Source organism: Natrix helvetica (genome assembly GCF_964273705.1).
Source record: "Natrix helvetica genome assembly, chromosome: Z".
Lineage (NCBI taxonomy): Eukaryota > Metazoa > Chordata > Lepidosauria > Squamata > Natricidae > Natrix > Natrix helvetica.
The window spans coordinates 3,112,644-3,140,170 of NC_138554.1; the positions used below are offsets into that span (position 1 = coordinate 3,112,644).

Here is a 27,527-nt window from a genome sequence, read left to right on the forward strand (position 1 = left end):
GTCAGGAAATTTCTCCTCAGTTCTAAGTTGCTTCTCTCCTTGATTAATTTCCACCCATTGCTTCTTGTCCTGCCCTCGGGTGCCTTGGAGAATAGTTTGACTCCCTCTTCTTTGTGGCAACCCCTGAGATATTTTAACACTGCTATCATGTCTCCCCTAATCCTTCTTTTCATTAAACTAGACCAGTGTTTCTCAAACTTGGCGACTTTAAGTCCTGTGGACTTCAACTCCCAGAATCCCCCAGCCAGCATAGCTGGCTGGGGAATTCTGGGAGTTGAAGTCCACAGGACTTAAAGTCGCCAAGTTTGAGAAACACTGAACTAGACATACCCAGTTCCTGCAACCGTTCTTCCTATGTTTTAGCCTCCAGTCCCCTAATCCTCTTTGTTGCTCTTCTCTGCACTCTTTCTGGAGTCTCCACATCTTTTCTACATCGTGGCGACCAAAACTGGATGCAAATATTCCAAGTGTGGCCTTACCAAGGCCTTATAAAGTGGTATTAACCCTTCACGTGATCTTGATTCTATCCCTCTGTTGATGCAGCCTAGAACTGTGTTGGCTTTTTTGGCAGCTGCTGCCCACGGCTGGCTCCTATTTCAATGGTTGTCCACTAGGACTCCAAGATCCCTCTCACAGTTACTACTATTGAGCACGGTACCACCTATACTGTACCTGTGCATTCCGTTTTTGTTGCCTAAATGTAGAACCTGACTCTTTTCACCATTGAATTTCATTTTGTTAGATAGCGCCCAATGTTCAGGTTTGTCAAGATCCTTCTGTATCTTAAGCCTCTCTTCTGGAGTGTTGGCTATTCCTGCCAGCTTGGTGTCATCTGCAAATTTGATGAGTTCCCCATTTATTCCCTCATCCAAATCATTGATGAAGATGTTGAAGAGTACTGGGCCTAAAACAGAGCCTTGGGGGACTCCACTGCATACCTCCCTCCATGTAGATGCAGTTCCATTGGCAAAGATGTTTAAAGACAACTCAGCTAAATCATTAGCCTAAATGTTGGAAGCGCCACCAAATACCTGGATTTTATTATCATAGGTGGTGGATATGTGGAGGGGCAAAGAAATATTGGGCAAAAATTAAGACACGGTTGGAAGAGACGATACAACAACCTATTGAGCTGAAGCCAGAAACATTTCTGCTGGGAATTCGACCTGAAATTTATAATGAAAGAGAATGTATATTTAATCATTCATGTATTAACCTCAGCTAGAATTGTATTTGCACAACTTTGGAAAAGTGTTGATGAGAAGGTCATAAGGAAACTATTAGAATGTGCTCAAGGCAGGAGTCCTCATACCACCCAAATGGAGGCCCAGTCCATTTTTGAAAACCTCCCCCAATGAGGCACCCACAATGCAACAGCACCGTCTGGAAAGCTTTGGGTGTCTCGGTTTGCGGCGGTTGTAATCTTGAAACCGCTAGGAGGACAAACGAAAGGATTTGTGACGTCACAAAAATCTCTTTTTTTTCCCCAGTTTAACAGCAGAAACTCTTTCAAGGTGCTTAAAATTAGAAGTACGTGCTGCCATCTAGCGACTTTCCAATAAAGTGATTTAAAATACAGCGGAGGGAGAGTGAATTGTGTTAGCTCTGTTCAATTTATTCCACAACATTCTAATTGAATTAAATCTAATTTCCCTTTTTGGCCTGGTTCCACTTTTTCTTTGACACCTGCCCTGCAACAGCTAAAGAAGAGTGGTCAACTTGGGAGTAAGGACACAGGTGGACGATGAATGGCCCCTCCCAGAGGACATAAAAGGGGAGCAAAAGGGGAGTGGAGTTTGCAGGAGACAATTGGTTCAATCGGCCGTTAGATTCGTTTCAGGAGTGTGAAGATCTGTCCTTGAATCTCAGAGACTCTCTGCCCAGTCTTTCCTTTCACAGCACCTCCTTTGGGAAATATTGACATGGCAGCTAGATAAGGTCTGTGTTCATAAATACTCCTTTGAAAGACTGTTTGCCAGGCCTTGGCTGAATGTCAAGGAGAGGAAATCACATTCCTTTAATAAAAGGAGTTTTGTCAGGACTCTGCTTCCTGCTTTTTGGGGGAAGCCTAGATCAGAACAACAGGTTGCTTGGCAGGCAAACAGTACCCAGTCCAAGAATATAGCCCTGGCGTGCTATCTGTTCTGTTGTTCACTTTGGAATTTGCACCATGCTTTACACACACACACACACACACTCGCTCCTGCCAGCAAATCCCAGTTCAGAGTCCAGAGAGAGAGAGGACAGCGTGTCCCTTCTGCGACTCAACACAAAACAGTGACGAAGCAGGAAGGAAGGACCTCTTTGAGCTGGGAGCCCATCAGCCCCTGCCGTGGGCACCATGGATCTTATCAATGCCTTGGCCCCCTCGTCTTTGTTGAAGTAAGTTCAGGGGGGAACGGAGGGCTGGAGACGTTGTTGGTCATCCTGGTTTCTCCAGCTAGCTCTCAACATCTCGCCTACCTTTGTGGTTAGTTGGACCTGCTGTCACAGAGAGACTTTGTTACGGCGGCCAATCCAAGGATGCTGGGGAACATGGAAGGGGGGAGAGAGATTCCCACCCCTGTTTGTGGGAAATGAAGGAAGCCACAGCAAACTAAGTGGGTTCACTCAACTTCTGGTCATTTGCAAAGATTTCTAGGTTCATTTGGGGGTGAAGCTTGGTCCATGGTTATCTGGTTGAGGGACTGTGATTAGGGGAGAGGGTGTTTTACACAAAACCTGGCTTGTTTGATCTCTGGTTGGGGTTCAAGAGACCCGGAAGGCAGAGACAGAAACAGAGAGAGACAGAGAGAGAGAGAGAGGCAGAGAGGGTCAGAAAGACAGATAGAGACAGACAGACAGACAAAAACAGAGAGACAGAGACAGAGAGACAGAAACAGACATAGAGAGAGAGAGACAGACAGAGAGAGAGACAGAGAGAGAGAGAGACAGAGAGAGACAGAGAGACAGAGACACACAGAGAGAGAGAGAGAGAAAAACAGAAAGAGAGAGAGAGACAGAAAGAGAGACAGAGACAGAGAGAGACAGAGAGAGGCAGGCAGAGAGAGAGAGAGAAACAGAAGCAGAGAGAGACAGAGAGAGACAGAGTCAGTCAGAGACAGACAGAGACAGACAGAGACAGAGACACACAGATATATATATATATATATATATATATATATATATATATATATATATATATATATATATATATATATATATATATATATATATATATATATATATATATATATATATAGAAAGAGAGAGAGAGACAGAAAGAGAGACAGAGACGGAGAGAGACAGGCAGGCAGAGAGAGAGAGAGAAACAGAAACAGAGAGAGACAGAGAGAGAGAGAGTCAGTCAGAGACAGACAGAGACAGACAGAGACACACAGATATATATATATACAGAAAGAGAGAGACAGACAGAAAGAGAGACAGAGACGGAGAGAGACAGAGAGAGGCAGGCAGAGAGAGAGAGAGAGAAACAGAAACAGAGAGAGACAGAGAGAGACAGTCAGTCAGAGACAGGCAAACAGAGAGAGAGACAGAGAGAGGCAGGCACAGAGAGAGAGAGAGAGAGAGAGACAGAGAGAGAGAGACAGAGAGAGAGAGAGAGAGGCAGGCACACAGAGACAGAGAGACAGAAACAGAGAGAGACAGTCAGAGACAGAGAGACACACAGAGAGAGAGAGACACACACAGAAACAGAGAGAGACAGAGAGAGAGATACAGAGACAGACAGACAGAGACAGAGAGACAGACAGACAGACAGAGAGGCACACAGAGAGAGACATAGAGAGAGAGACAGACAGACAGACAGACACAGTCTTGGCTGGCTGAGAAAGTCTTAAAAGTTTTGAAACAATATTTCCCAACTTTGCCAAGCTTGAAAAACTCATCATTTATAACAATAATGAAGAGAAAGGGAACTAGTAAATATTAATATTGCAACAAGTCAAAAAAAAAACATGGATAGTCACCTTTTCAGATTAAATGGTTTATTCATTTGTTTGTTTGTTTGTTTATAAAATGTATAAGCCGCCATCTTACCTCAAAAGTAACCCTTTGAGGTAAGAGTTTTATTTTTAAATCAAATAAATGTTATTTGTAACAAGCCAAGCTCTACAGCTGCAACATTCAGCCAATCTTGGCTTATTTTACAAATGCAAGGTAGATCCTGGCTTGTTTCTTACTTCAGAAGCTTTAAAAAAAAACCCACATCTGCATCACTGCTCCATGGATACATTTGTGCAATTGAGATGGACTCCCTTGCTACTCCATCACTACTCCATCCCTCCCCCCACCCCCGTCTCTTTCTGGAGAAAACTACCTGGAATTTGGACTCTGACCTTCACCGCTAAGGAACAATTGTTGCTGTAATAAACAGGTCCACGTAATCTTGATTAATTGTGGCTGTTTGGGGAGCCCATTGGGACTAATCTCTCGAAAATCAGGGACGGGCAAATCTTACAGCAGGACATTTTTTAGTGGCACTGCAGAAGAGGAAGGCGTGCTTTTCGCCGGGCACTCTGCACATGCCCCGATGCGCTGCACTGCAAAGTCAAGTGGCACGTTAATACCACTTTATAATAGAATAGAACTGGAATATTTCATCCAGTTTTGGCCGCCACACTATAAAAAAGATGTGGAGACTCTGGAAAGAGTGCAGAGAAGAGCAACAAAAATGATTAGGGATGGGAGGATAAAACATACGACGGACGGTTGCTGGAATTGGGTATGTCTAGCCTGATGAAAAGAAGGATTTGGGGGGTGACAGGATAGCGGTCTTCCAATATTTGAAGGGCTGCCCCAAAAGAAGAAGGAGTCAAGCTATTCTCCAAAGCACCGGAAGGGCGGACAAGAAGCCATGGATGGAAACTAACGAAGGAGAAATCTAAACTAGAACCGAGGAGAAATTTCCTCGTCGTGAGAACAATTGAACAGTGGGATTTCAGAAGTTGTGGGTACATTGAAGGTTTTTAAGAAGAGGACAAACCCTCTATCTGAAATGGTCGAGGGTCTCCTGCTTGAGCAGGGTTGGACTAGACGACCTCCGAGGTCCCTTCCAATCCGGTTATCTGTTCAATCTAACAAACAGAAGGACTAGGGGTGACAGGATAGCAGTCTCCCAATATTTGAGGGGTTGCCACAAAGAAGAGGAAGTCAAGCTATTCTCCAAAGCAGGAGAAGAAGCGACGGATGGAAACTAATCCAGGAGAGAAGCCACCTAGAACTAAGGAGAAATTTCCTGACCGGGAGTACAATTAACCCTTGGAACAGCTTGCCACTAGAAGTTGCAGTTGCTCCATCACAAAGAGGAGATTGGACCACCATTGGTCTGAAATGGTAGAGGGTCTCCTGCCTGAGCGGGAGGAGGGGTTGGACTAGAAAACCTCCAAGGTCCCTTCCGGCTCTGTGATTCTGTTATTCTCTGTTAACTCAGGTCGGTCTCCAATGCGGGCTCGGAAATCTCCCGCCGGGTCTGGACGCCCAGCCCTCCGCCCCAACGGCCGTTCCGCGTGTGCGATCACAAGCGTCACACCCGCAAAGGACTGATGGCGAGCACTTTGGAAGACTTACTTAACAAGGTTCGTCTATTTGCCGGGGACGTTACGTGTGGGTTTTTTTTTGTTGTTGTTGTTTTAAACGCCTCGATCATTATTATTTTGGTTCCAAAATGCTGGATTTGGGATTTTGGTCCACCTAGCGAGTCCTTCTCAAGGACCGGAGGTAGTCAGATGTTGTTGTGGCCCACCAGCAACCAGCGGATCTGACAGCCGATTCAGAGAGTGAGGAGGTTGGGGAGGAACTTGGGCCAGTCCTGGAGTCTGGGGAAAGCTCTGATATGGGCTCTGTGTAAGAGGCAGAGAGAGGGCCAGGGCCGTCCGACAGTGATCAGCTGCCTTCGGAGTCAGACATCAGTGAGGCAGACGAACAGCTGGAGCCTGTTCCCAGTGTGCGCATGCGCAGAGTTGACGGACAAGAAGGGAACAGCTAAAGAACAGGGGTCGACTTTGGGAGGAAGGCCACAGGTGGACGATGAATGAACTAAAGAGGAAATAAAAGAGGGAGCGCCAGGGGAGTGGAGTTTGCAGGAGACCATTAGTTCCATTGGTTCGGGACTCTCCGAGACTCCTGGCCAAGTTGTGCAGATCTCAGCCTGGCAGCTCTCCAAGCGAGATAAGGTCTGTGACCGTAAATCCTCCCTCGAAAGACTTTGCTGGATGGGAAGGAGCAGAATTCACAGCCAATGAATAAAAGTGGATTTTGTCGGGAGTTTGCTTCCTGCTCTTGGGAAGCTTAGGTCAGAACAGATGTGTTTGTATTAATTATCATCATTATTTTATCTCCCAGAAAATGTCCTACACACACACACTTACACACATGACTGCTTTGAAGCTCAGGTTCTGAATTTGCAGCAGGTCCTTCCACAATCGACCTCACTTTTCCCCATCTGTGAAATGGGCATAAAATCTTGATGTGCATATTTAACGCATCAAAGAAGCAGTTTAAGGATGGAGGGGGGGGAGGATGAGTCTTCGCCCTGTGGGCCTCAGCTTGTTCGGTTTCTTGTTTTGTAGGCCAGGGAGACCCTCTTGATCTCCGGCATGGTTTTCCTGGTGCTGGAAGAAGACGGGACCCTGGTTGAGACGGAGGGGTTTTTCGAAATCCTGGAAGACAACACAGCCTTGATGGTGTTGGAGAAAGGACAGAAGTGGACTCACAGCAGGGTGAGCATCGTCCGATCCAGTCAAGAAAAGACTGGAGAGCCACTCGGGTGATAGGAGGTCTCCTGCCTTGGGCCCCTGGGGATTAGACCTGAAGACCTTCAAGGTCCTTTCCAGCCCTATGACTCTCTCAGATAGAGAGTCTCTCTCTCTATCTATCTATCTATCTATCTATCTATCTATCTATCTATCTATCTATCTATCATCTATCTATCTATCATCTATGTCTATCTATCTATCATCTATCTATCTATCATTTATGTCTGTCTATCTATCTATCTATCATCTATCTATCATCTCTCCATCTATCATCTCTCTGTATGTCTATCATCTGTGTCTATTTATCTATCTATCATCTATGTCTATCTCTATCTATCATCTATGTCTATCTATCTATAATCTATCTATCTATCATTTATGTCTGTCTATCATCTATCTATCTATCATCTCTCCATCTATCATCTCTCTGTATGTCTATCATCTGTGTCTATTTATCTATCTATCATCTATGTCTATCTCTATCTATCATCTATCTCTGTCTGTCTCTTGCCTATCTATCTATCTATCCATCCATCCATCCATCTATCTATCTATCATCTGTCTGTCTGTCTGTCTATCTATCTATCTATATTTATCTACCTATCGGTATCTATCTATATATCATCTAGCTCTGTTTAACTCTAGCTATCTCTATATCTATCTATCCATCTATCATCTCTCTCTCTTTAGTTATCTCTATATCTATCCATCCATCCATCCATCCATCTATCTATCTTCTGTCTGTCTGTCTATCTATCTATCGTTATCTATCTATATATCATCTAGCTCTGTCTAACTCTAGCTATCTCTATATCTATTGATCTATCTATCATTTCTCTCTCTAGCTATCTCTATATCTATCTATCATCTCTATCTTTCGTTATCTATCTATATATCATCTAGCTCTAACTCTAGCTATCTCTATATCTATCTATCTATCTATCTATCTATCTATCTATCTATCATCTCTCTCTCTCTCTCTAGCTGTCTCTATATCTATCCATTTATCTATCGTTATCTATATATATATCATCTAGCTGTCTAACTCTAGCTATCTCTATATCTATCTATCTATCTATCTATCTATCTATCTATCTATCTATCTATCATCTCTCTCTCTCTCTCTCTAGCTATCTCTATATCTATCTATCCATCCATCCATCCATCCATCCATCCATCCATCCATTCATCCATCCATCCATCCATCTATCGTTATCTATCTATATATTACCTAGCTCTGTCTAACTCTAGCTATCCCTAGCTATCTCTATATCCATCTATCTATCGGTATCTATCCATCTATCTCTATCTGTACCTATCTATCATTTCTCTATCTATCCATCTATCTATTGGTATCTATTGGTATCTGTCTATCCATCCATCCATCTATTGTCTGTCTAGATCTATCATCTACCTCTATCCATCCGTCCATCCATCCATCCATCTATCTATCATCTGTCTATCTATCATCTATCTATCTATCTATCTATCTATCTATCTATCTATCTATCTATCTATCTATCATCTATCTATCATCATCTATCATGATCTGTGTCTGTCTGTCTAATCTGTCTATCATCCATCTATCTACCTATCATATCTCTCCCTCTCTCTCGGATTGGGCCTTTATTTATCCAGGATGGTGTACCGTCTCCTGTCTTGGACACCTGGGGGTTGGACTAGAAGACCTCCAAGGTCTCTTCCAGCTCTATTAATACAGCTTCCGCTGTTGGTTTTCCATTTCACAAGCTTTGGGTCATGTCTATAATTGCAAAATCATTCTAAAAGCCAAGTTTCTTGTTCGTCACCTTAGCCAAAGGGGTCAAAATGTGAGAAATAAATTTTAGAGGCATTCCAGATCAGCTTGGGTGAGGATCGTGTCCAACTACGCCCATCTCTGCCCTAATTTCATCGTAAATTTGGCTTTCCTGGCCAGCCAAGCACCCCGTTGTCACTTGCGGTGGACATAAAGCTATAGGAAATGCCTTTGGTGCATTTTTTTTTACACAAACCCCAAACCACAGTCAAAGTAGCTGCTAAAATTGGATTTGTCGGTTTGGGGGGTTTGGTTTTTGTGGCGTCACACAAACACACACCCTTTCTTGGGTTGCTTTGGTGTGGTGTGCATTTTTCTTGTTGGGATCTCAAATTTCCTTTCTTTTGACTTGCATATGAGATTTTGATCCTGCCTTGGTTACTTTCTCCGTCACGCAAGGCAGCAAAAAGACTTAATCCTTCGATTTTCCTCACAAGAAAAACCATCCCGTGAGGTGGGTTGGACTGAGAGACAGACAGACAGACAGATAGGCACCCAGGCGCCATTCCTATCTAAGGCAAGATTAGAACTCACCATCTCCTGGTGATTGGCCCCAAAATCAGCCAGTCGGTTTTCATACCTAAGGTGGAACTAGAACTCCCCGCCTCCTGGTGATTGGCCCCAAAATCAGCCAGTCGGTTTTCATACCTGGTGGAACTAGAACTCCCCACCTCCTAGTGATTGGCCCCAAAATCAGCCAGTCGGTTGTCATACCTACCTAAGGTGGAACTAGAACTCCCAGTCTCCTAGTGATTGGCCCCAAAATCAGCCAGTCGGTTGTCATACCTAAGGTGGAACTAGAACTCCCCGCCTCCTAGTGATTGGCCCCAAAATCAGCCAGTCGGTTGTCATACCTAAGGTGGAACTAGAACTCCCAGTCTCCTGGTGATTGGCCCCAAAATCAGCCAGTCGGTTTTCATACCTAAGGTGGAACTAGAACTCCCAATCTCCTAGTGATTGGCCCCAAAATCAGCCAGTCGGTTTTCATACCTAAAGTGGAACTAGAACTCCCAGTCTCCTAGTGATTGGCCCCAAAATCAGTCTGGGCAAGTGAATGGAGCTGAGAGTTTACTGGCCGGATTCCAGTCCCTGTCGCCAGTGCGGAGTTATATTTGGCAGATATATTCTCAGTGTGCCCGAGAGAGAGAAATATCTGCCTCTACTTAGGATTGAACTCACAGCCTCCCGATTGTGAGGCGAGAGCTCCACCTCTAGGCCACCGCGCCGCTCCTTCACTGCACCAAAGCGACATGCGGTAATACAACCTGTTTCCCCCTCCCAGAGCATCAGACAGTCATTCGGCCTGAGGGGAGACAAGCCACGAAACAGCAAGGATATCGCCCGCATCACTTTTGACGTTTACAAGCTGAATCCGCGAGACCTTTTTGGCAGCCTAAACATCTCGGCCACCTTCTACGGCCTCTACTCAATGAGTTGCGACTTCAAATGCCTGGGACCCAAGAAAGTTTTGCGGTGAGCCTCGTTCCTTGCCCTCCCGGGGAGAAGATGCAGAGGGAGGTTTGGGGATGGCCCAAGAGTTTTCCGGGGAACACTTTCCACCAATTCACAAAAAAGATTGGAAAAAAACTTTGTGCGGAAATGTGAGAGAAGAGAAAATCGGTGTTAAGACTCACTTCAGTTATTAGAGGGATAAACCACTCCATCGCCAGGCAATGCTTCCATTTGAGGTAGTCCTCACATTACGACCACAACTGAGCCCAAAACGTATGTTTGCTAACTTAAACATTCGTCAAGGGATTTTGAACCCATTTCACAATCTTTCTTGCCACATTTGTTAAGTGAAACACGGCAGTTGTTAAGTGAGTCGCACGGTTGTTAAATGAATCTGGCTTCCCCGTGGACTTGGCTTGGCCGACGGTCGCAAAAGGGGATCGCGTGAGCCTGGGACACTGCAGCCGTCGTAAATATGAGTCGGTTGACAAATATAAATTTTGATTGTGTAACCATGGAGTTGCTGCAACAGTTTTAAGTGTGAAAAATGGTCCTAAGTCACTTTTTTCCAGTGCCGTTGTAACTATGAAGGGTCACTAAATGAATTGCTGTAAGTTGAGGACTACCTGGGTTTGGTTTGGTTTCTTTAATTTGACTTTTATCCTACCTTATCATTTATGAATAACTTAAGGTGTAAATATTCCCGATACTCCTCCCTCCTCCTATTTTCCCCCACAACAATCCTGTGAGGTAGGTCGGGCTGCGAAAGAGGGGCTGGCCCAATCACCCAGCCAGCTTTCATGCCTACGGCAGGACTAGAACTCACGACCTCCTGGGGATTGACCCAAAGTCACCTAACCGACTTTCATACCTTTCATACTGAGTCCCTTCGGGGAGAGGGGGCGGTCTAGAAATCAAATAAATAAATAAATAAATAAATACCTAAGGTCCCACTTAGCAACAGAAAGGTAGGGTTCTCTTGTGGCTGTAACTCGAGGACTAACGGTACCGCCCAGTGGTGGATTCCGGATCCCGTCGCAACCGACACGCTGCGTACGGGACCGGGTGTCCTAGTTGGGCACACGCCCTTCGCATGCATGCACGTATCACCGCCCTGCGACAGCCCAGCTCCTCGGTGGAGATCGCGCAGGCGACGTATACTATGCACCGGTGCGCAATTAGCCGGTCGCGTTATAAACAGCTATGGAACGCGGGGAGGCAGGTGGGCCAAACAAGCCACTATATCGATACGGGTGCCGCTGCTCCTGGCTAGTACCGGTACGGCCGTACCGGGTCGTACCGCCCGTAATCTACCACCGATACGCCTATGTTTACAAATTATTTTGACAAAAATCCTTTTTCTTTCTTCCCCTCAGGGAGATCCTGCGCGTCGCTTCCGCCGTCATGCAAGGGGTCGGGCACGTCCTCTTGGGGGCGTCCAACTACATCCGACGGCTCCTGGACGCGGGGGACAACTGGCAACCCCAAGTCAAGATAACCAACTACCAATATTGAGGCCGTCTTCCGTGCAAAAGGCCAGAGAACTTCCCGGCTTCGAACTGATCTGAAGCGATCTTAAGGGAATCCACTTGATTCGGGAGTCAGATTTAACGGATAGTTAAACCAAGGATAGACGTTCCTATTATCTGTAGTTTTCTGTCCAGTATTCATAGGTTGATCCTGGCTGGAGCAGAATACAAGCGCTTCAGAATCTCCTCAGAAAATGTGCTTTTTGTAGGATTGCAAAACCCATCATCCCCTGGCAGTACGATCACGATAAACCGCCTTTGTGAGGGAACCAGGCTTAACAAAGCTGGCCTACTGACCCGTATCCAGCAGTGGGAGGCGCTAATCGGCACGTTGAAGACCTAATCTTTGGCTTGCAAAGGTTGGGCCGTAGAGCCTCCAGCTCAGCTACCACTCTACCTGCATTTAACTGGGAAAGCAGGAAGTAGCAATAGTCCCTCGACTTACGACCATTTGCTTAGGGACTAGTTAATACTTTGACAAGTAGTTCAATTGAAGAAGTTGAAACTCACAACTGTTCATTTAGTGTCAAGTTACAACAGCCCTGAAAAAAATCTGACATATGACCGGGTCTCGTATTTATGACCATTGCAGCATTCAAAATCAAAATCCGGGCCCTTGGCAACTGGCACTTACAGTTACTCCTCGATTTACGCCCACAATTTTAGTCCAATAAACAAATTTGTTAAGCAAGTTTCGCCTCATTTCACAGCTTTGGAATCACCGCAGTGGTTAAATTGGTAACCCGGTCGTTAAATGAATCGGGTTTTCCCCGTCGACGTTGCCGGTCAGAAGGTCGCAAAGGGGATCAGTGTCACGTGACTGCAGGACACTGCAACCGTCGTAAATAGGAGTCCGCTGTAAATCATATGACCACGCGAATGCTGCAATGGCCATAAGTGTGAAAAACGTCGGTTTTTTAGTGCCATTGTAACGTCAGATGGTCACTAAGCGAGCTGTCGTAAGTCGAGGACTATGTGTATTTATGACGGTTGCCGTATTCTGGGAATCACCAGCTGCAACCTTCCAACAATGGGGAAATTGGATTCGCTTAATGACCGCATGCTTCATTTAACGGCAGCAATTCCCTTAACCAATGGGGGCCAAAAAAAAAAAAAGAGGTGGTAAAACCGGGTGCGACTCGCTTAACGACCGTCTTCTTAGCAACAGAAAGTTCAGTCACAAAAAAAAGAGGTGGTAAAACCGTGCGCGACTCGCTTAACGACCGTCTTCTTAGCAACAGAAAGTTCAGTCACACACTACAGTCGTAAGTCGAGGACTACCTGCATTGCAAGCCCCCACACTGTGCCTCTTAATTCCTGCTGGTCAATATTTGGGCCGCCGATAACGGCTCCTAGTCTAACCTCCTGCTTAAGACTTGCGGACTTCAACTCCCAGAATTCCCCAGCCAGCCGTGAGAATTCCTCAGTCCGTCAGCCATGTTGGCTGGGGAATTCTGGGAGTTGAAGTCCACAAGTCTTAAAATTGCCAAGTGACAAGATCCCCTGATTTAAACCAGGGGTGTCAAACTCAATTTCGTTGAGGGCTGCATCAGGGCTGGGGTTGACCTCTGTTGGGAAGCGGGGGGGGGGGGGGGGTGTTGGCTAAATGGATGGGTGTGGCCAAGTGGGTGGGTGTGGTTAGTTTGATGCCACTCCCCAAACTGCTGGCATGTTTCCTCTTCGCATTGGATAGGCCAGGATCCAGCCCGCGTGCTTTGAGTTTGACATCCCCGATTTAAACTATCATTTCAAGGTTACAGGAAGCTGTGGGCCAACGCAGCCAATCCATCTGCCTCAAAAGTAAGACGTGACAGCCATTTGCAAAGAATTCATTGCCTTTTAATACCTAAAAAATATAAATAAATTTCCATTTGAGAATAGAGTCAAAAAGGCGGTGCCCGGAGCAATTTTAAAACATGTCCTGTCTTTTTCGTTCCTTTCTTCCCTTCTTTTCCTTCCTTCCTTCTTTTCCTTTCTTTTCCTTCTTTCTCTCTCTCTCTTCTTTCCTTTCCTTCCTTCCTTCTTTCTTTTTTATCCTTCCTTCCTTCCTTCTTTCTCCTTCCTTCCTTCTTTCTTTCTTTCCTCCCTTCTTTCTTTCTTTCCTTCCTCCCTCCCTCCTGTCTTCTTTCTTTCCTTCAGACTACAGTTCCCATCACGAGCTGTCCGAGAGCGACAGGAACGATTCCTATCCTACCCACATTCCTGAGGGCGAAGGAGCGTTTTCAAACGCTCTTCTGGGCAGATTCGGGCGGGGTGCGAAATACAAAGCCTGCTGAAGGAGCTAGTCCTCTTGATCCCATCGGTCGACCCCCCAAAATCCCATCTTGGGCCAACCAACCCCACGCGTTCAATCCTCCAGGAACTCGGCAAATAGATCCCGCCGCTTTTTCTCCGCTTGCTGGTGGCTGTCCCAGTCCCTTCGGCGTTTGAGGAAATGGGTCAAGGCGAAGTTACGGACGAGGTGGTGGCCAAAGGGGTCATGTCGTAGCTGGGGCTCATGCGCCGCTGGGAGGAGAGAAGAGAAGGGGGGGCTAAGTTTGAGGAATGACTTCAGGGCACAAATAAAAGTCGCTGTAAAACGGAGAAGCTTTCTATGTTTTTTAACTCCGTGCTTCTCGGCCTTGGGCCCTTTAAGAAGTCTGGCAGGGCCCTTTAAGCTATGCTGGCCGGGGAATTCTGGGAGTTGAAGTCCAAACATCTTACAGAGCCCAAGGTTGAGAAACATGGCGGCAACCCTAAAGCTGACCTGAGCGAAGCCATTTTTGCCGCTTCAGTCTTGCCACACTGGAGCTGAGGGATAGGGAGTGGGGATTTGAGATAGAGGAGTTTCTGTAGCCAAAACAATATATTTTTCTCTTGAGAATCAAGGACGTTCTCACACCTCGTCGGAAGAAGGCGGAGTGATGTCACCAGGCAACCAGACCGAACCGTGATTGGACCATGTGACTGATTGTTTTGAAAAAGTGAAAAAACTTTTAATTTAGGTGAAAACCGCGGGAGACCCTCAGAATCGGTTTTCACCAGATAAGTGCCAATAGGATAATTCCTAATAAAAGTAATCTTTGAAGAATTTATCTGCCTCGGAGTCTTGCTTGTGATGGATTTATTACTTGGAGCATGGCTTTAATTGAGTGACCCCCTTCCACTACGCTTAAGAAGGAAATTTTGGAACCCCATAAAAATGCAGCCAGGGATATAGGGACCCTATTCCCCAAGGGTAGGGAAGAGGAAGAGGGGGGGAGGATAGGAACGAAAGGGAAGTGAAGAGGAAAAGGAAGAGGGGGAAGGGACGGGGAATGAATGGGAAGGGAAAAGGAAAGGAAAAAGAAAGGGGAAAGGAAGGGAAAAGGAAAAGAGAGAAAAAGGAAAGGAAAGGAAGAAAAAAAGAAAAGGAAGATAGAAAAAGGAAAGAAAGAGAGAAAAAGGAAAGGAAGAGAAAGGAAATGAAGATAGGAAAAGGAAAGGAAGATAGAAAAAGGAAAGGAAGAGAAAGGAAATGAAGATAGGAAAAGGAAAGGAAGATAGAAAAAGGAAGGAAGATAGAAAAAGGAAAGGAAGATAGAAAAAGAAAGGAAAATAGAAAAAGGAAAGGGAGAGAGAAAGGAAATGAAGATAGGGAAAGGAAAGGAAGATAGAAAAAGGAAGGAAGATAGAAAAGGAAAGGAAGATAGAAAAAGGAAGGAAGAAAAAGAAAGGAAAATAGAAAAAGGAAAGGAAGAGAGAAAAAGGAAAGAAAGATAGGAAAAGGGAAGGAAGAGAGAAAAAGGAAAGAAGATAGAAAAAGGGAAAGGAAAGGAAGACAAAAAGGAAAGGAAGAAAAAAGAAAAGGAAGAGAGAAAAAGGAAAGAGAGAAAAAGGAAAGGAAGAGAAAGGAAATGAAGATAGGAAAAGGAAAGGAAGATAGAAAAAGGAAAGGAAGAGAAAGGAAATGAAGATAGGAAAAGGAAAGGAAGATAGAAAAAGGAAGGAAGATAGAAAAAGGAAAGGAAGATAGAAAAAGAAAGGAAAATAGAAAAAGGAAAGGGAGAGAGAAAGGAAATGAAGATAGGGAAAGGAAAGGAAGATAGAAAAAGGAAGGAAGATAGAAAAGGAAAGGAAGATAGAAAAAGGAAGGAAGAAAAAGAAAGGAAAATAGAAAAAGGAAAGGAAGAGAGAAAAAGGAAAGAAAGATAGGAAAAGGGAAGGAAGAGAGAAAAAGGAAAGAAGATAGAAAAAGGGAAAGGAAAGGAAGACAAAAAGGAAAGGAAGAAAAAAGAAAAGGAAGAGAGAAAAAGGAAAGAGAGAAAAAGGAAAGGAAGAGAAAGGAAATGAAGATAGGAAAAGGAAAGGAAGATAGAAAAAGGAAGGAAGATAGAAAAAGGAAGGAAGATAGAAAAAGAAAGGAGGGAGGCAGGGAAGAGAGAAAGAAGGAAGGAAAGGAAGGAAAAAGGAAGGAGAGCAGGAGGGAGGGAGGGAAGGGGGCACAGAGGCTCCTTACCCAGCTCTTGGGCCAGCTCCCGTCTGGCTGGCAGGCTGGCTCTGCTCCAGATGGCATCCAGAACCCGGCTGCCATGCTTGGAGCAGGCGAGGGACAGGAAGTGGCCCTGAGAATCCAAAGCAACAAAAAAGGAGGGGGAGGAAGAGATGGAACGGTTGTTAAAATCCAGGACTTGCTTTAAATAACAGCCGCAATGACACCCCTGCATGACTTCCCAAGGGCAGGAAGCCAACTCCTGGTCCCGGCAAAAACCCCTTTGATTCATTGGCTGTGAATTCTGCTCCTTCCCATCCAGCAAAGTCTTTCAAAGGAGGATTTACGGTCACAGACCTTCTCTGGCTTGGAGAGCTGCCAGGCCGATCCCTGCAGAACTTGGCAAGGAGTCTCGGAGAGTCACAAACCAATGAAGCGAACTCCTGCAAACTCCACTCCCCTGGCGCTCCTCTTTTATTTCCTTTGGGAGGGACCATTCATCGTCCACCTGTGGCCTTCCTCCCAAGTCGACCCCTGTTCCTTAGCTGTTCCCTTCATCTGGCAACTCTGCGCATGCGCACACTGGGAACAGGCTCCAGCTGTTCTTCTGCCTCACGGATGTCCGACTCCGAAGGCAGCTGATAACTGCATACAGCCCTGGCCCCCTCTCTGCTCCGACGCAGAGCCCTCATCCGAGCCTTCCCCAGACTCCAGGACTGGACCATGTTCCTCCCCAACCTCCTCACTGTCCGAATATGCTGCCAGCCCCGCTGGACGCCGACTGGCCACAACAGGTTGATCCCACGCAACAAAACGCACACGATTGGGCGTTATTAAACGAGCTTAACCGGCAGCCTCTAAAGCCCAGCACAGAATCCTCCCCTCCCCCCACCCCAGGGAGGGACTTACTTTGAGCTGGCGCAACACTTTCCGCCTGGGCTTTTCGGAGACGGAGGGGCTGGCCAAGAGGGCATCGAAAACGTGGCTCCCGGAAGGATCGCAAGCCAACGTTACCAGGTCGGCGGGCGGCATGGCGGCCAAGCTGCCCAGCACAAGGGAAGGGTCTGTGAAATGCAGGAGGTGCTGCAACATCAGGGAGCCGTGGTAGGAGATGGCGCTCAGGGCCGGCGGTGTCGCACTTTCCTGGAGGAAGAAGAGAATCCGACAGGTGTGGTGGAATGAAGTCTGGATTCCCCGGAGGGAGGGGCCCCATTCCAGAAGACGAAGAGACAGCCAAATTTGTGTTCTGACCTAGGCTTCCTCAATAAGCATGAAGCAGAGTCTTGGTCCTGCCAAAATCTCTTTTATTTACACGACTGAATTCCTTTCATTCACAGTCCACAAGCGTTAGCCAACAGTCTTTCAGAGGAACATTTATCCAGACGAACCTTATCTCGCTTGGCGAGCTGCCAGACACTGGGAAAAGCGACTTATGACAGAAAAATTCGACCGATTTGGGGACCTGATCAGCACGAAGGCCAAGTGAAGGCCGGACAATGTGGTAACACAGATCGTCCTTGACTTACGACAGCTGTTGTGACTGTTCCAAGGACACTGGGGAAAGTGACCTATGACCGTTTTTCGCACTTACGACCGTGGCAGCCTCCTCATAGGCTTGCTTGGCCACGTACTCCGATTTCTGATGGCTGCGGCCCTCCTAGACTCAAGCGATCCCCTTTTGCGACCTTCTGACAAGCTTAGTCCATGGGCGAGCCGGATTCGCTTAACGACCGTGTGACTGACTTAACAGCAGCGATTCGCTTCACCGCAGCAGCAAGCAAAGTCGTAAAATGGGGCAAAGCTCGCTTAACAACTCTCTTTCACTCGCCAAGAGAAATTTGGGACTCGATTTCGGCCGTAAGGTCGAGGACTACCTCTAGTTATCACACCTACCTGCTCTTTCTCCTCCTCTCCAAAGTAGACCTCGTAGGCCAGGACCGAGGCGAGCAGGGGGACGCAGGCCAGCTGGCGGGCGGGGGGCTCCCAACAGTGGAAGGCCTGTGCGGGGGGGGGGGGGGGGGAGATAAAAAAACCACCCAGCTCAACAATTTGCCGGAGAAGACGGAGCAGAAAACTAACCAGAAAACCAAGAAAAGTTTGGTTACCTCCAAGAGGAGCTGCAACACCTCCGGCTGGTGGGCGCCGCGTTTCCGGCAGGCACCGAGGAGTGCCGTGATGATGCCGAGATGCTCCAGGGCCAAGATTTCTTCCACGCCGGGGCCCAGCTCCTGAAAAAGCCGCCCCAGCTTCAGGGACGGGATATACATGAGGTGACATTCCTAAGACTAAGAGAAGGGCCCCTTTCACCTCTTCTAGACCGGCAGGGATCTGTTTGATTGATCTGCAACGGTTCCTATCAGATCGCTAGGAGCTGAGGGATCATTACTCTATACTGTATTTTTCGGAGTATAAGACGCTCTAAAGTATAAGGCGAACCTAGCTTTTGGGGAGGAAAGCAAGGGAAAAATATCTGCCTCTGCCTCCCAGCAATTTGCCACCTTGCAACAAACAGCAAACAGTACAGAGAATATACACTGTTTGTAGTGTTATATTTCAGATTATACTTGTAGAGATGCTGCTAAAATTGATGTGCTTTCTGGAAGTATACTTACCGTATTTTTCAGAGTATAAGACGCAGCAAGGTTTTGAAGAGGCAATTTTTTTTAAAAAGTAAGTAGATAGATAGAGGGATAGAGAGGGAGAGAAAGAGAGGGAAATACAGTAGGTAGGTAGGGAGAGGGAGAGAGTAGCTCCAGGAACTCTCTCAAAGCCTCCATAAGGGTATGCATGGCCATTTTGGTGAAGGGGCGGGGCTTCGGGAGGCCAAAAACGCTGTATTCCATGTATAAGACGCACCCAGATTTTCAGCCTTCAGATTCGGGTTTTCCCATGTGTGCCAACATGTCTCTCTTCATAAATTGGAACTCTGGGGAATACTTTGCATACTTGGGGCCAAAGTCACCCAGCTGCTTTCATATCAAGGTGGGACTAGAACTCACTGTCTCCTAGTGTTTGTCCCACAGTCACCCTGTCAGCTTTCATACTTAAGGTGAGACTAGAACTCACCGTCTCCTAGAGATTGACCCATAATCACTCAGCTAGTTTCCATGACTAGGTTCGGACTAGAACTCCACATCTCCTGGTGATTGGCCCAAAATCACACAGCCAGCTTTCATACCTAAGCCAAACTAGAACTCACCATCTCCTAGTGATTGAGCCAGTCACCCAGCTAGCTTTCATACTTCAGGAAGAACTAGAACTCACCGTCTCCTAGTGATTGGCCCATAATCACCCAGCCGGCTTTCATAACTAGGGTGAGACTAGAACTCTCCATCTCCTAGTGATTGGCCCATAGTCACCCAGCCAGCTTTCATACCTAAGTCCGAACTAGAACTCACCGTCTCCTAGTGCCCATGATCACCCAGCTAGTTTCCACGACTAGGGTGGGACTAGAACTCCCCATCTCCTAGTGATTGATCCAGTCACCCAGCCAGCTCTCATGCCTAAGGCAGAACTAGAACTCCCCGTCTCCTAGTGATTGCCCCATAATCACCCAGCTGGCTTTCATATCTAGGGTGAGACTAGAACTCCACATCTCCCAGTGATTGGCCCAAAGCCACCCAGCCAGCTTTCACACCTAAGCCAAAACTAGAACTCACCATCTCCTGGCTTCTAGCCTGTGGCCATACCAGTCCCTTCCACCATTCCTGACAGAGGAACCAAAATCTCTACCTGCCCCTTCGAAGCCTTAACCAGGTCTGTCCCTTCTTAGCTTTGCAAGCTCAACCAAAAATCGACGCCCCGCTTTAAGCCAGCTGGGAGGACAGACAGACAGACAGACAGACAGACACACACACACACACACCCCTTACCAGTTTCCGCGAGGCGGCCTGGATGAGCCGTTGCAAAGTGAAGTTGGCCACTTTGTGAGCTGACAAGGTGCGCAGCTGTCCCTTCACGTGGGCCTTGTAGAAGGAGCGCAGCGCCTTCGCATCTGACACCTCCAGCACCTTGTCCAGCACCCGGCTGCAGGTCGCGTCCTTCAGGAACATCAGGAGGCTGCTGAGCAAAACATGGAGAGGAATGCCGTCACGCACAAACGCACTGGCTGGAAATCTCCAAAGCCAACACAACGGGCAGAAAAAAGCTAAAAACACAAGGATTTTCCTCAATTTGTGGTTGTTGTTAGTTGTGTCCGACCCATGGGCAACGTTCCTCCAGGCCTTCCTGTCCTCTACCATCCTCTGGAGTCCTTTTAAGCTCACGGCGACCGCTTCGACGACTCCCAGAATTCCCCAGCCAGCCTTGCAAATTTTTGCAGTGACTCTTCCCACCAATCCCCGCCTCCCCAAACCATCCAACCAATCCAACTGCCTACCTTTGCTCAGCAGCCGGGTTACAGCTGCTCAGGTAGCCAATCACGGACCGGCAGAGCTCAGCACACTCTTCAGGCAGCTTTCTGTGTAGGATCTCCAGCGCCACCTGCAGGCAGAGGCTGAAACATTTGTTGGTGATGAACTCTAGAGGGGAAACAGGTTTAGTTTAATAAGGATCTTGGTTAAAGTAAGGATCTTGGTTAAAGTCAGATCAGAAACGGTATATAAACAAAGGATATATAAATGTATCATCATCATCTTAACGATTCCGGAATCCCTTGCTGGGTGGAGTCTGGGCAACTGAATGGAGTGTTTTTAATGGCCGGATGCCTTTCCCTGTTGCCAATGCGGAGTTTTATTCAGTAGATATATTCTCATCGTGCCGAGAGAGAAATATCTGCCTCTACCGAGGATCGAATTCACAGCCCCCTGATTGTGAGGCAAAAGCTCCACCTCTATGTATGACCTTCCCAAGCTCACACTTTCCCATTCACGGGCATACAGGTCCTCCTCACTTAATGACCATTCCCTTAATGACTTTTTCAAGTTACGACAGACACCATAAAAAATACTAAGACCTCAAATCTATGACTGCCCCCCCCCACCCTGTGGTTATGTGATCACAGTAACCGACCCCATAAAAGGTACTTACAACCCATCCTCAAAGTTATGACTGTCCCCCATTTCAGGCATGCAACCAGTTCATATTTACAACGGGTAGCAAAGTCCGAGTCACGTGACCCCAATTTGCAACGTTTTTTGCTAGAGTGCAGCAAAAAACGCCCATTCATAAAAGGGATTTGCTCCGCGACCACTTGATTCACTTAACGACTGCTGTGAGTCATTTGACTGTCATAAATATGGCCGTAAAATTGAGTCAGCTCCTATGGAGACCCGCATAACAACTTCAACTACTTATCACGGAAATTCCACACTCGCTTGCTGTCGTTAAATGAGGACTATCTGTATTCGATGGAAAGCGGTGCAAGGCTGCCGTTTCCCCACCTGCCCAGCAGATGGCAGCATCTCACCTGCAATTTGCTCCTGGAAGCAGCCTTTGAATTCCCGTAGGAGGGAAAGGAAACTGACGGGGACTTCGAATACCGCTGGTCCTTCATTCCCCACCTTCGAACTCTTGGCCTGGGGACGAAGAGACCCTAAAATGGTGGAAGGGGGACAGAAAAGGGGAAGGGGTGAATTAGACACCCTAATTTTCCTGCAAGGAAAAGATTAACTTGGTCTAAACCCCTGGCAAAATATGGCATTAACCAGGGTATCCAACAACCTTGGCAATTTTAAGACTTGCGGACTTCAACTCCCCACCACGGCTGGCTGGGGAATTCTGGGAGTTGAAGTCCACAGGTTGAGGACATCATACATTGAGTTGAGGATTTCAAATAAGGAGTTATTTGCAAATATAATAAAGGTGGGATACAAATAAATAAAATAAAATAAAAATAAAGTAAAATAACACAAAAAATTAAAAATAAAATAATATAAAACTAATTAAAAAAATAATAAAATAATAAAAAATAAAACAAGTAAAATAAAACAAAATCAAGGAAATCAAAATCAAAATAAAATAAAAAATATATAATATACTAATAATAAAATAATAATAAAAAATAAAAATCCAAAATTTAATAAAATATAAAAATAAATAAACAAAATAATAAATAAATAAACATAAAACATAAAGAAAACATAAAATAAAAAATAATAAAGAAAATATAAAATAAATGAATAAAACAAAAAATAACTATAAATAAAACAAAAATAAACAAGCAAAATAAAAAATAAAATAAGCTAAATAAATAAATAAAACTAAGAAACAAAACATAAATAAAACATAAAATAAAAAATAATAAAAATATAAAATAAATGAATAAAACAAAAAATAACTATAAATAAAACAAAAATAAATAAGTAAAATAATAAAATAAAATAAGCTAAATAAATAAAAAACAAAATATAAATAAAACATAATAATAAATAATATAAAATATAAAATATAAAATAAATGAATAAAACAAAAAATAACTATAAATAAAACAAAAATAAATAAGTAAAATAAAAAATAAAATAAGCTAAATAAATAAAAAACAAAATATAAATAAAACATAAAATAAAAAATAATAAAGAAAATATAAAATAAATGAATAAAACAAAAAATAACTATAAATAAAACAAAAATAAATAAGTAAAATAAAAAAATAAAATAAGCTAAATAAATAAAAATAAAAATAAAAAACATAAATAAAACATAAAATTAAAAATAATAAAGAAAATATAATATAAATGAATAAAACAAAAAATAACTATAAACCAAACAAAAATAAACAAGTAAAATAAAATGAAGTAAACAAAATAAAATAAAAAATAAAATAAAGAAAAAATAAGGGAAAAAAATACAATGAAATAAACAAAAAAATAAATAAAATAACAAAAACACAACAAAATAAAGAACACAGCAAAAAACACAACACTAAATAAAATAAAACAATAAATAAAATAAGCAAAATAAAATGAAGTAAATAAAAAAGATAAAATCAAATAAAAATAATAAAATGAATAAGAAATAATAAAATGAATAAAATAATAAAATGAATAAAATAATAATAAAATGAATAAAATAATAATAAAATGAATAATAAATAATAAAATGAATAATAAATAATAAAATGAATAATAAATAATAAAATGAATAAAATAATAATAAAATGAACAAAATAATAAATAATAAAATGAATAAAATAAAATGAATAAAATAATAAATAATAAAATGAATAAAATAATGCAATAAATAAAAAACTAAAATAAAATAAAAAATAATGAAACAAAACAAAAAAACACAACAAAATAAAATAAAAATAAACAAACCAGGTGGGGTACAATGGACTGAGACGAAGGAGCGTGTCTGAAGTGGGGGGGCGCGGCGGCATTAACCCAGGTCTCATCTTTCTCCCACATTGGATCTCAACCGGTAGGCAAGTGGGCAATGGCTTCCACCCCCTCCTCAAACACCCATTCCACGATGGGGGAGGCGCTCAATGGCCGCGACTCACCTGAGCCCGGGAGCTCCCGTCCCCCGTCCGACCCGACGCGGGCCCCTCCCAAGACCTGCAGCAGAGTCCGCACCACAAAGCTGGCGTGCACGTCCAGTGTGAAAGTCGCCAGTTCGTCCCGAAGACCCTTCCCCAGATCCAGGAGGAGCTCTTCCAGCGCCTGGGCCTCCTCGCCTCCTTCCGAGATCAGCAGTGGGACCCTCCACAGAGCCGCTTCCAGGATGTGGGCGCCGCAGGGGTGGCAGGCGACCGGGCGCAGAGAGGGGAGCAGCGCCCGGAGTAGAGGCTCCAAGCTGGCCCCCGAGGCGGACGGCAGCAGCGCCTGCAGGAACAGCGACCCGGAGGCATCCAATGCCAGCGGCAGTGCCACGCCCGTGGCCTCCGTCAGGACGTTGCTCACAAACAGACCTGTGGGGGACAACATAACAGCCATTACCGGGGGTCCTCGACTTACGACCACAAGTGGGAACACAATTTCCCTCGCAAATAAGGCGAGTGTGCCAAAATGGTTGCCATTTTGCAAACTTTTTTGTCAGGGTTGTTAAGCGAATCATCACAGTCGTTAAGTGAAACATGCAGTCCTTAAGCAAATCCGGCTTTTCTCCCATTTATTTTATTTATTCATCCGGGAAGGCCGCAAATGGCGATCGCGGGATGCTTCAGCCATTGTCCAGACAGAGTCCTCAACTTACACTTCCGTTTAGTGACCGTTCAAGTTACAACGGCGCTGAAAAAAGCAACCTATGCCCGTTTTTCAGTGATAACCTTGGCAGCCTCCCTGTGATCGTGGGATCAGGCTTGCAACTGACTCGTATTTATGACGGTGTCCCACAACCACGTGACTAACTGATCAACTCCAGGGACTCACTGAATGGTGGCGAAAAAGGCTGTAAAATGAGACAAGGCTCCCTTCACAAATGTCTCCCTTAACAAGAGAAATTCGGGGCTCAATTGTGGTCGTACGTTGAGGACTAGCTGTACATGACAGTTGGCAAACTCTCAAATGTTGATCACGTGACGGTGGAACGTGGGAGGAACAGCTGTAAATCGCCTTTTCAGTGTTTCAAATGGTCACTAAATGAACGGTTGTAAGTCAGGGACCGCCTGTACCATTTGTTTCAGTGTTTCTCAACCTTGGAGAGCCGAAGGTGGGTAGACTTCAACTCCCAGAATGCCTTACAACACCTCCCACCTTCCCAAATTACGGAATTCCAACGGACCAAATTGTGTCCCGGTACTCCTCAATTTATGACCGATTACTTACCCACCGTTTGAAGTTACGGCAGACTTCCGTGGGGATAGTTAAACCCCGTATTTGAAGGACCAATGGCTGTCCCTCGTGGTCACATGACCATTAGCGCCATTTGCGCATTGGATTGTTTATCAATCACATGACCTCATTTTACTGCCATTTTGCCAACCAGCTCATAGAGACACCGCGGGTTCACTTAACGACCGCTCCAAATCAGGTCCTAAAATTGACTCGGTCGCGTGGATGGCCCCAGTTACGAACGTCCACGAGTTGCGACGCTGATGGGCAGGGGTCCATTACGGCCGTAACTCGAGGATTTCTTCTACAACGTGCTTGGCGTGTCTCCCCTAAAGTGAACAAAAAAATTACTTTTCTCCTCGTCGGAGGCAAAGCCGGACTTGAAGGTATCATGCGCCTGGCGGAAATAATCCCCCACCGCCGGTTCCAATTTGACACCACCGCCGCTGACTCCTTTGATCTCCTCGGGGTCTCCTTTCCCAGGCTTAGAAACAGGCGAGCCCCGTCGTTTCTTCTTCTGCTCTTTGCTGCTTTTGGCGGTTTTCTGGCGGTGGGCAGGGGGTCCCATCCTTCTGAACAGCTTAGCCTGCCAACCTTCGAGGAAACGAGCAAGAAGGAGTCACTTTGGACCAGCGTATAAATTCAATAAACGAATTTGAAAATGCAATAAACATAAAAGATAGAATTTAAAAACAAGGGTGTTGCAGAGGGACGGCCGATATGCAGCAGGGGGGCTCCGTTTGCTGTTAACAAGAGCAGGGAGGAAGGAGAAAAAACACGGGTTAAAATCCTCTTGCAGTTGCAATCTCCCTGAGCCCCACCTCACAGGGCTGTTGTGAGGATGGAAGGGACAAAAGGAAGAGCAAATGAAGAGCTTAACACCTCAACGCAATGCATTTTAAAACAACCTTTTGGACGCCGATGTTTCTGATACATCCCACGATCAAAGCCATAGGGGGCTACCTACCGTATAGCCTTAGATAATACAGGTAACATTCTACAATATGCTATGCTTATATTCACACACACAGACGCACGTGGGTGCATGGTATGTATTTAGCCCGTTTAGTCAAGACTAATGATTGAGGGTGTATCAGCTGTTTGATGTAACAAGCGTGGTCCCCAAGATGTAAAAAAAAGATGTGGAGACTCTAGAAAGAGTGCAGAGAAGAGCAAGAAAGAGGATTAGGGGACTGGAGGATAAAACATATGAAGAACGGTTGCAGGATCTCTGGAATGAGCTGCCCCCGGAGCTCCGCATAATCCCCGACCTCCGGTCCTTCCGACGCACCCTAAAAAGTTGGCTTTTCCAGCAAGCCGGCCTGGCCTGTTAATGTTAATTTTAATTTTAATGTATTTTAAATGTATTGTTTCTTTTTAAAAAAAATCGGTTTGGTCTTTTTGGAAATGGGTTTAATCTTTTTTTTAAACTTTTGTGATGTGTGTTTTTAATGTTGTACGCCGCCCTGAGTCCTTTTGGAGAAGGGCGGCATATAAATCCAAATAAACCTAAAACCTAAACCTAATAGAAAGAAGGACTAGGGGAGACATGAAAGCAGTCTTCCAATATCTCAAGGGTTGCCACTAAGAAGAGGGAGTCCAATTATTCTCCAAAGCACAAGAAGCAATGGGTGGAAACTAATCAAGGAGAGAAGCAACTTAAAACTAAGATTACATTTCCTGACAGTGAGAACAATTCACCAGTGGAACAGAAGTTGCCTCCAGAAGTTGTGAATGCCCCAACATTGGAAAACTTTAAGAAGATGTTGGATAGCCATTTGTCTGAAATGGTATAAGGTTTCCTGCCTAGGCAGGGGGTTGGACTAGAAGACCTCCAAGGTCCCTTCCAACTCTGCCATTGCATTGTATTGTATTGTGTGCATGTGTGTCTGTGTGTGTTCAATTTATAATGCACAATTTCACTATAAGGGTATAAAATCAAGGTAAAGGGGGGGGAGGGCTTTCCCATTTCAAAGACAACCTCCCAAATTCCAAAAGCAGTTCAGGCTGCCAAGGGTCAAAGGGCATAAAATACCCCCCCCCCAAAAAAAAACCCAGAGTTTCTGCATCCACCCCCTAGTCACCAGGAGCTGCCAATCGCGGCCAATGAGAGAGAGAGAGAGTGGGGAGGGGGGGGGCTGCTGCTTCAGACCTCCTGGCCGCTTCACCGGTTGCACTTCTGCCTGGATTCCCCCAACAAAACTTTGCAAGGAAGGGAAGAGAAGTCGGGGGTTTGCGGGGGGGGGGAGAATCAGAATATTGCAGGACTTACAGGCCCCAAAGTCCGCGCTGGCTGCCTCTGCTCCTGCTGGATCGCAACGGGATCGCGTGCAAAAGCGATCACAGGATCGCGCATCTCCCACGCCGCGGCAATAACCTTTTTTTTTTTTTTTTGCAAACCCGGGCAGCACGCGGACCGACGGGCTCCTCCGCGCCTGCGCGGGACTCTCGCGGGCCACGCCCCCTCCTCCCGGAACCAGCTTCGCCACGCCGCCTCCCGGCCTGCCCCGCGCCGAGGGAGCCATCAGCGCCGGCCTCTCCTCCCAGAAAGCATTGCGCCCGTGACGTCACCCTTCCGTTCGCCTCATTGGCTCGTTCGTTCATTGCGTCACCCATTCAGTCAGTCAGTCATTCCTTGGGAAAGGGGAGGTCCGCGCGGTTTTTGAATGACCGAATGAAGACGGGGAAAGGAGGGAGGGGGGATTTCTTGGAATTCTCTGTGATGGCATTGCACGATGTGGGAGTGGATTGATTCTCATACCCATCTTCCCCAGCCAAAGGACAAGAATAGGGATAAGGGATAGGGTAGGGTAG

At 45.4% G+C, this 27,527-nt stretch overlaps 2 protein-coding genes across 5 annotated transcripts; one reads left to right on the forward strand and one right to left on the reverse strand.

Annotated features, from left to right (window-relative positions):
* The first annotated feature begins 2,228 nt into the window (after positions 1–2,228).
* LOC309381629 (lipid transferase CIDEB-like) lies at positions 2,229–12,243 on the forward strand. Its single transcript, XM_081932827.1, has 5 exons — positions 2,229–2,382; positions 5,432–5,576; positions 6,570–6,719; positions 9,854–10,044; positions 11,400–12,243. Exons 1-5 carry the CDS (start codon positions 2,342–2,344, stop codon positions 11,536–11,538), a joined length of 666 nt encoding a protein of 221 aa, XP_081788953.1. The 5' UTR covers positions 2,229–2,341; the 3' UTR covers positions 11,539–12,243.
* Positions 12,244–13,369: 1,126 nt separating this feature from the next.
* LOC309381613 (nucleolar protein 9-like) lies at positions 13,370–27,157 on the reverse strand. Of its 4 annotated transcripts, none has more exons than XM_081932794.1 (11): positions 26,986–27,157; positions 25,065–25,307; positions 23,444–23,851; positions 21,410–21,535; positions 20,381–20,522; positions 19,875–20,061; positions 18,108–18,281; positions 17,896–18,000; positions 16,912–17,145; positions 16,030–16,135; positions 13,370–14,057 (listed from the first exon to the last, which is right to left on the reverse strand). In XM_081932794.1, the coding sequence occupies exons 2-11, from the start codon at positions 25,279–25,281 to the stop codon at positions 13,900–13,902; spliced, it is 1,857 nt and encodes a 618-aa protein (XP_081788920.1). In that variant the 5' UTR covers positions 25,282–25,307; positions 26,986–27,157; the 3' UTR covers positions 13,370–13,899. The 4 variants fall into 4 exon arrangements, with proteins under 4 accessions (XP_081788920.1, XP_081788921.1, XP_081788919.1 ...); XM_081932795.1 differs by having other exon boundaries at positions 18,108–18,248; positions 19,875–20,064; XM_081932793.1 differs by having other exon boundaries at positions 19,875–20,064.
* Between the last annotated feature and the right edge of the window lie 370 nt (positions 27,158–27,527).

Bases quoted from the DNA above. Each gene is read 5' to 3' on its own strand.
- LOC309381629 (XM_081932827.1), top strand. From the start codon at position 2,342: ATGGATCTTATCAATGCCTTGGCCCCCTCGTCTTTGTTGAA. The intron at 6,720-9,853 runs GTGAGCATCGTC...TCCCCCTCCCAG, and splicing joins AGAAGTGGACTCACAGCAGG to AGCATCAGACAGTCATTCGG. The intron at 10,045-11,399 runs GTGAGCCTCGTT...TCTTCCCCTCAG, and splicing joins GGACCCAAGAAAGTTTTGCG to GGAGATCCTGCGCGTCGCTT.
- LOC309381613 (XM_081932793.1), bottom strand. From the start codon at position 25,281: ATGGGACCCCCTGCCCACCGCCAGAAAACCGCCAAAAGCAGCAAAGAG. The intron at 21,536-23,443 runs GTGAGTCGCGGC...CCACCATTTTAG, and splicing joins ACGGGAGCTCCCGGGCTCAG to GGTCTCTTCGTCCCCAGGCC. The intron at 16,136-16,911 runs GTAAGTCCCTCC...TTGGATTCTCAG, and splicing joins AAGTGTTGCGCCAGCTCAAA to GGCCACTTCCTGTCCCTCGC.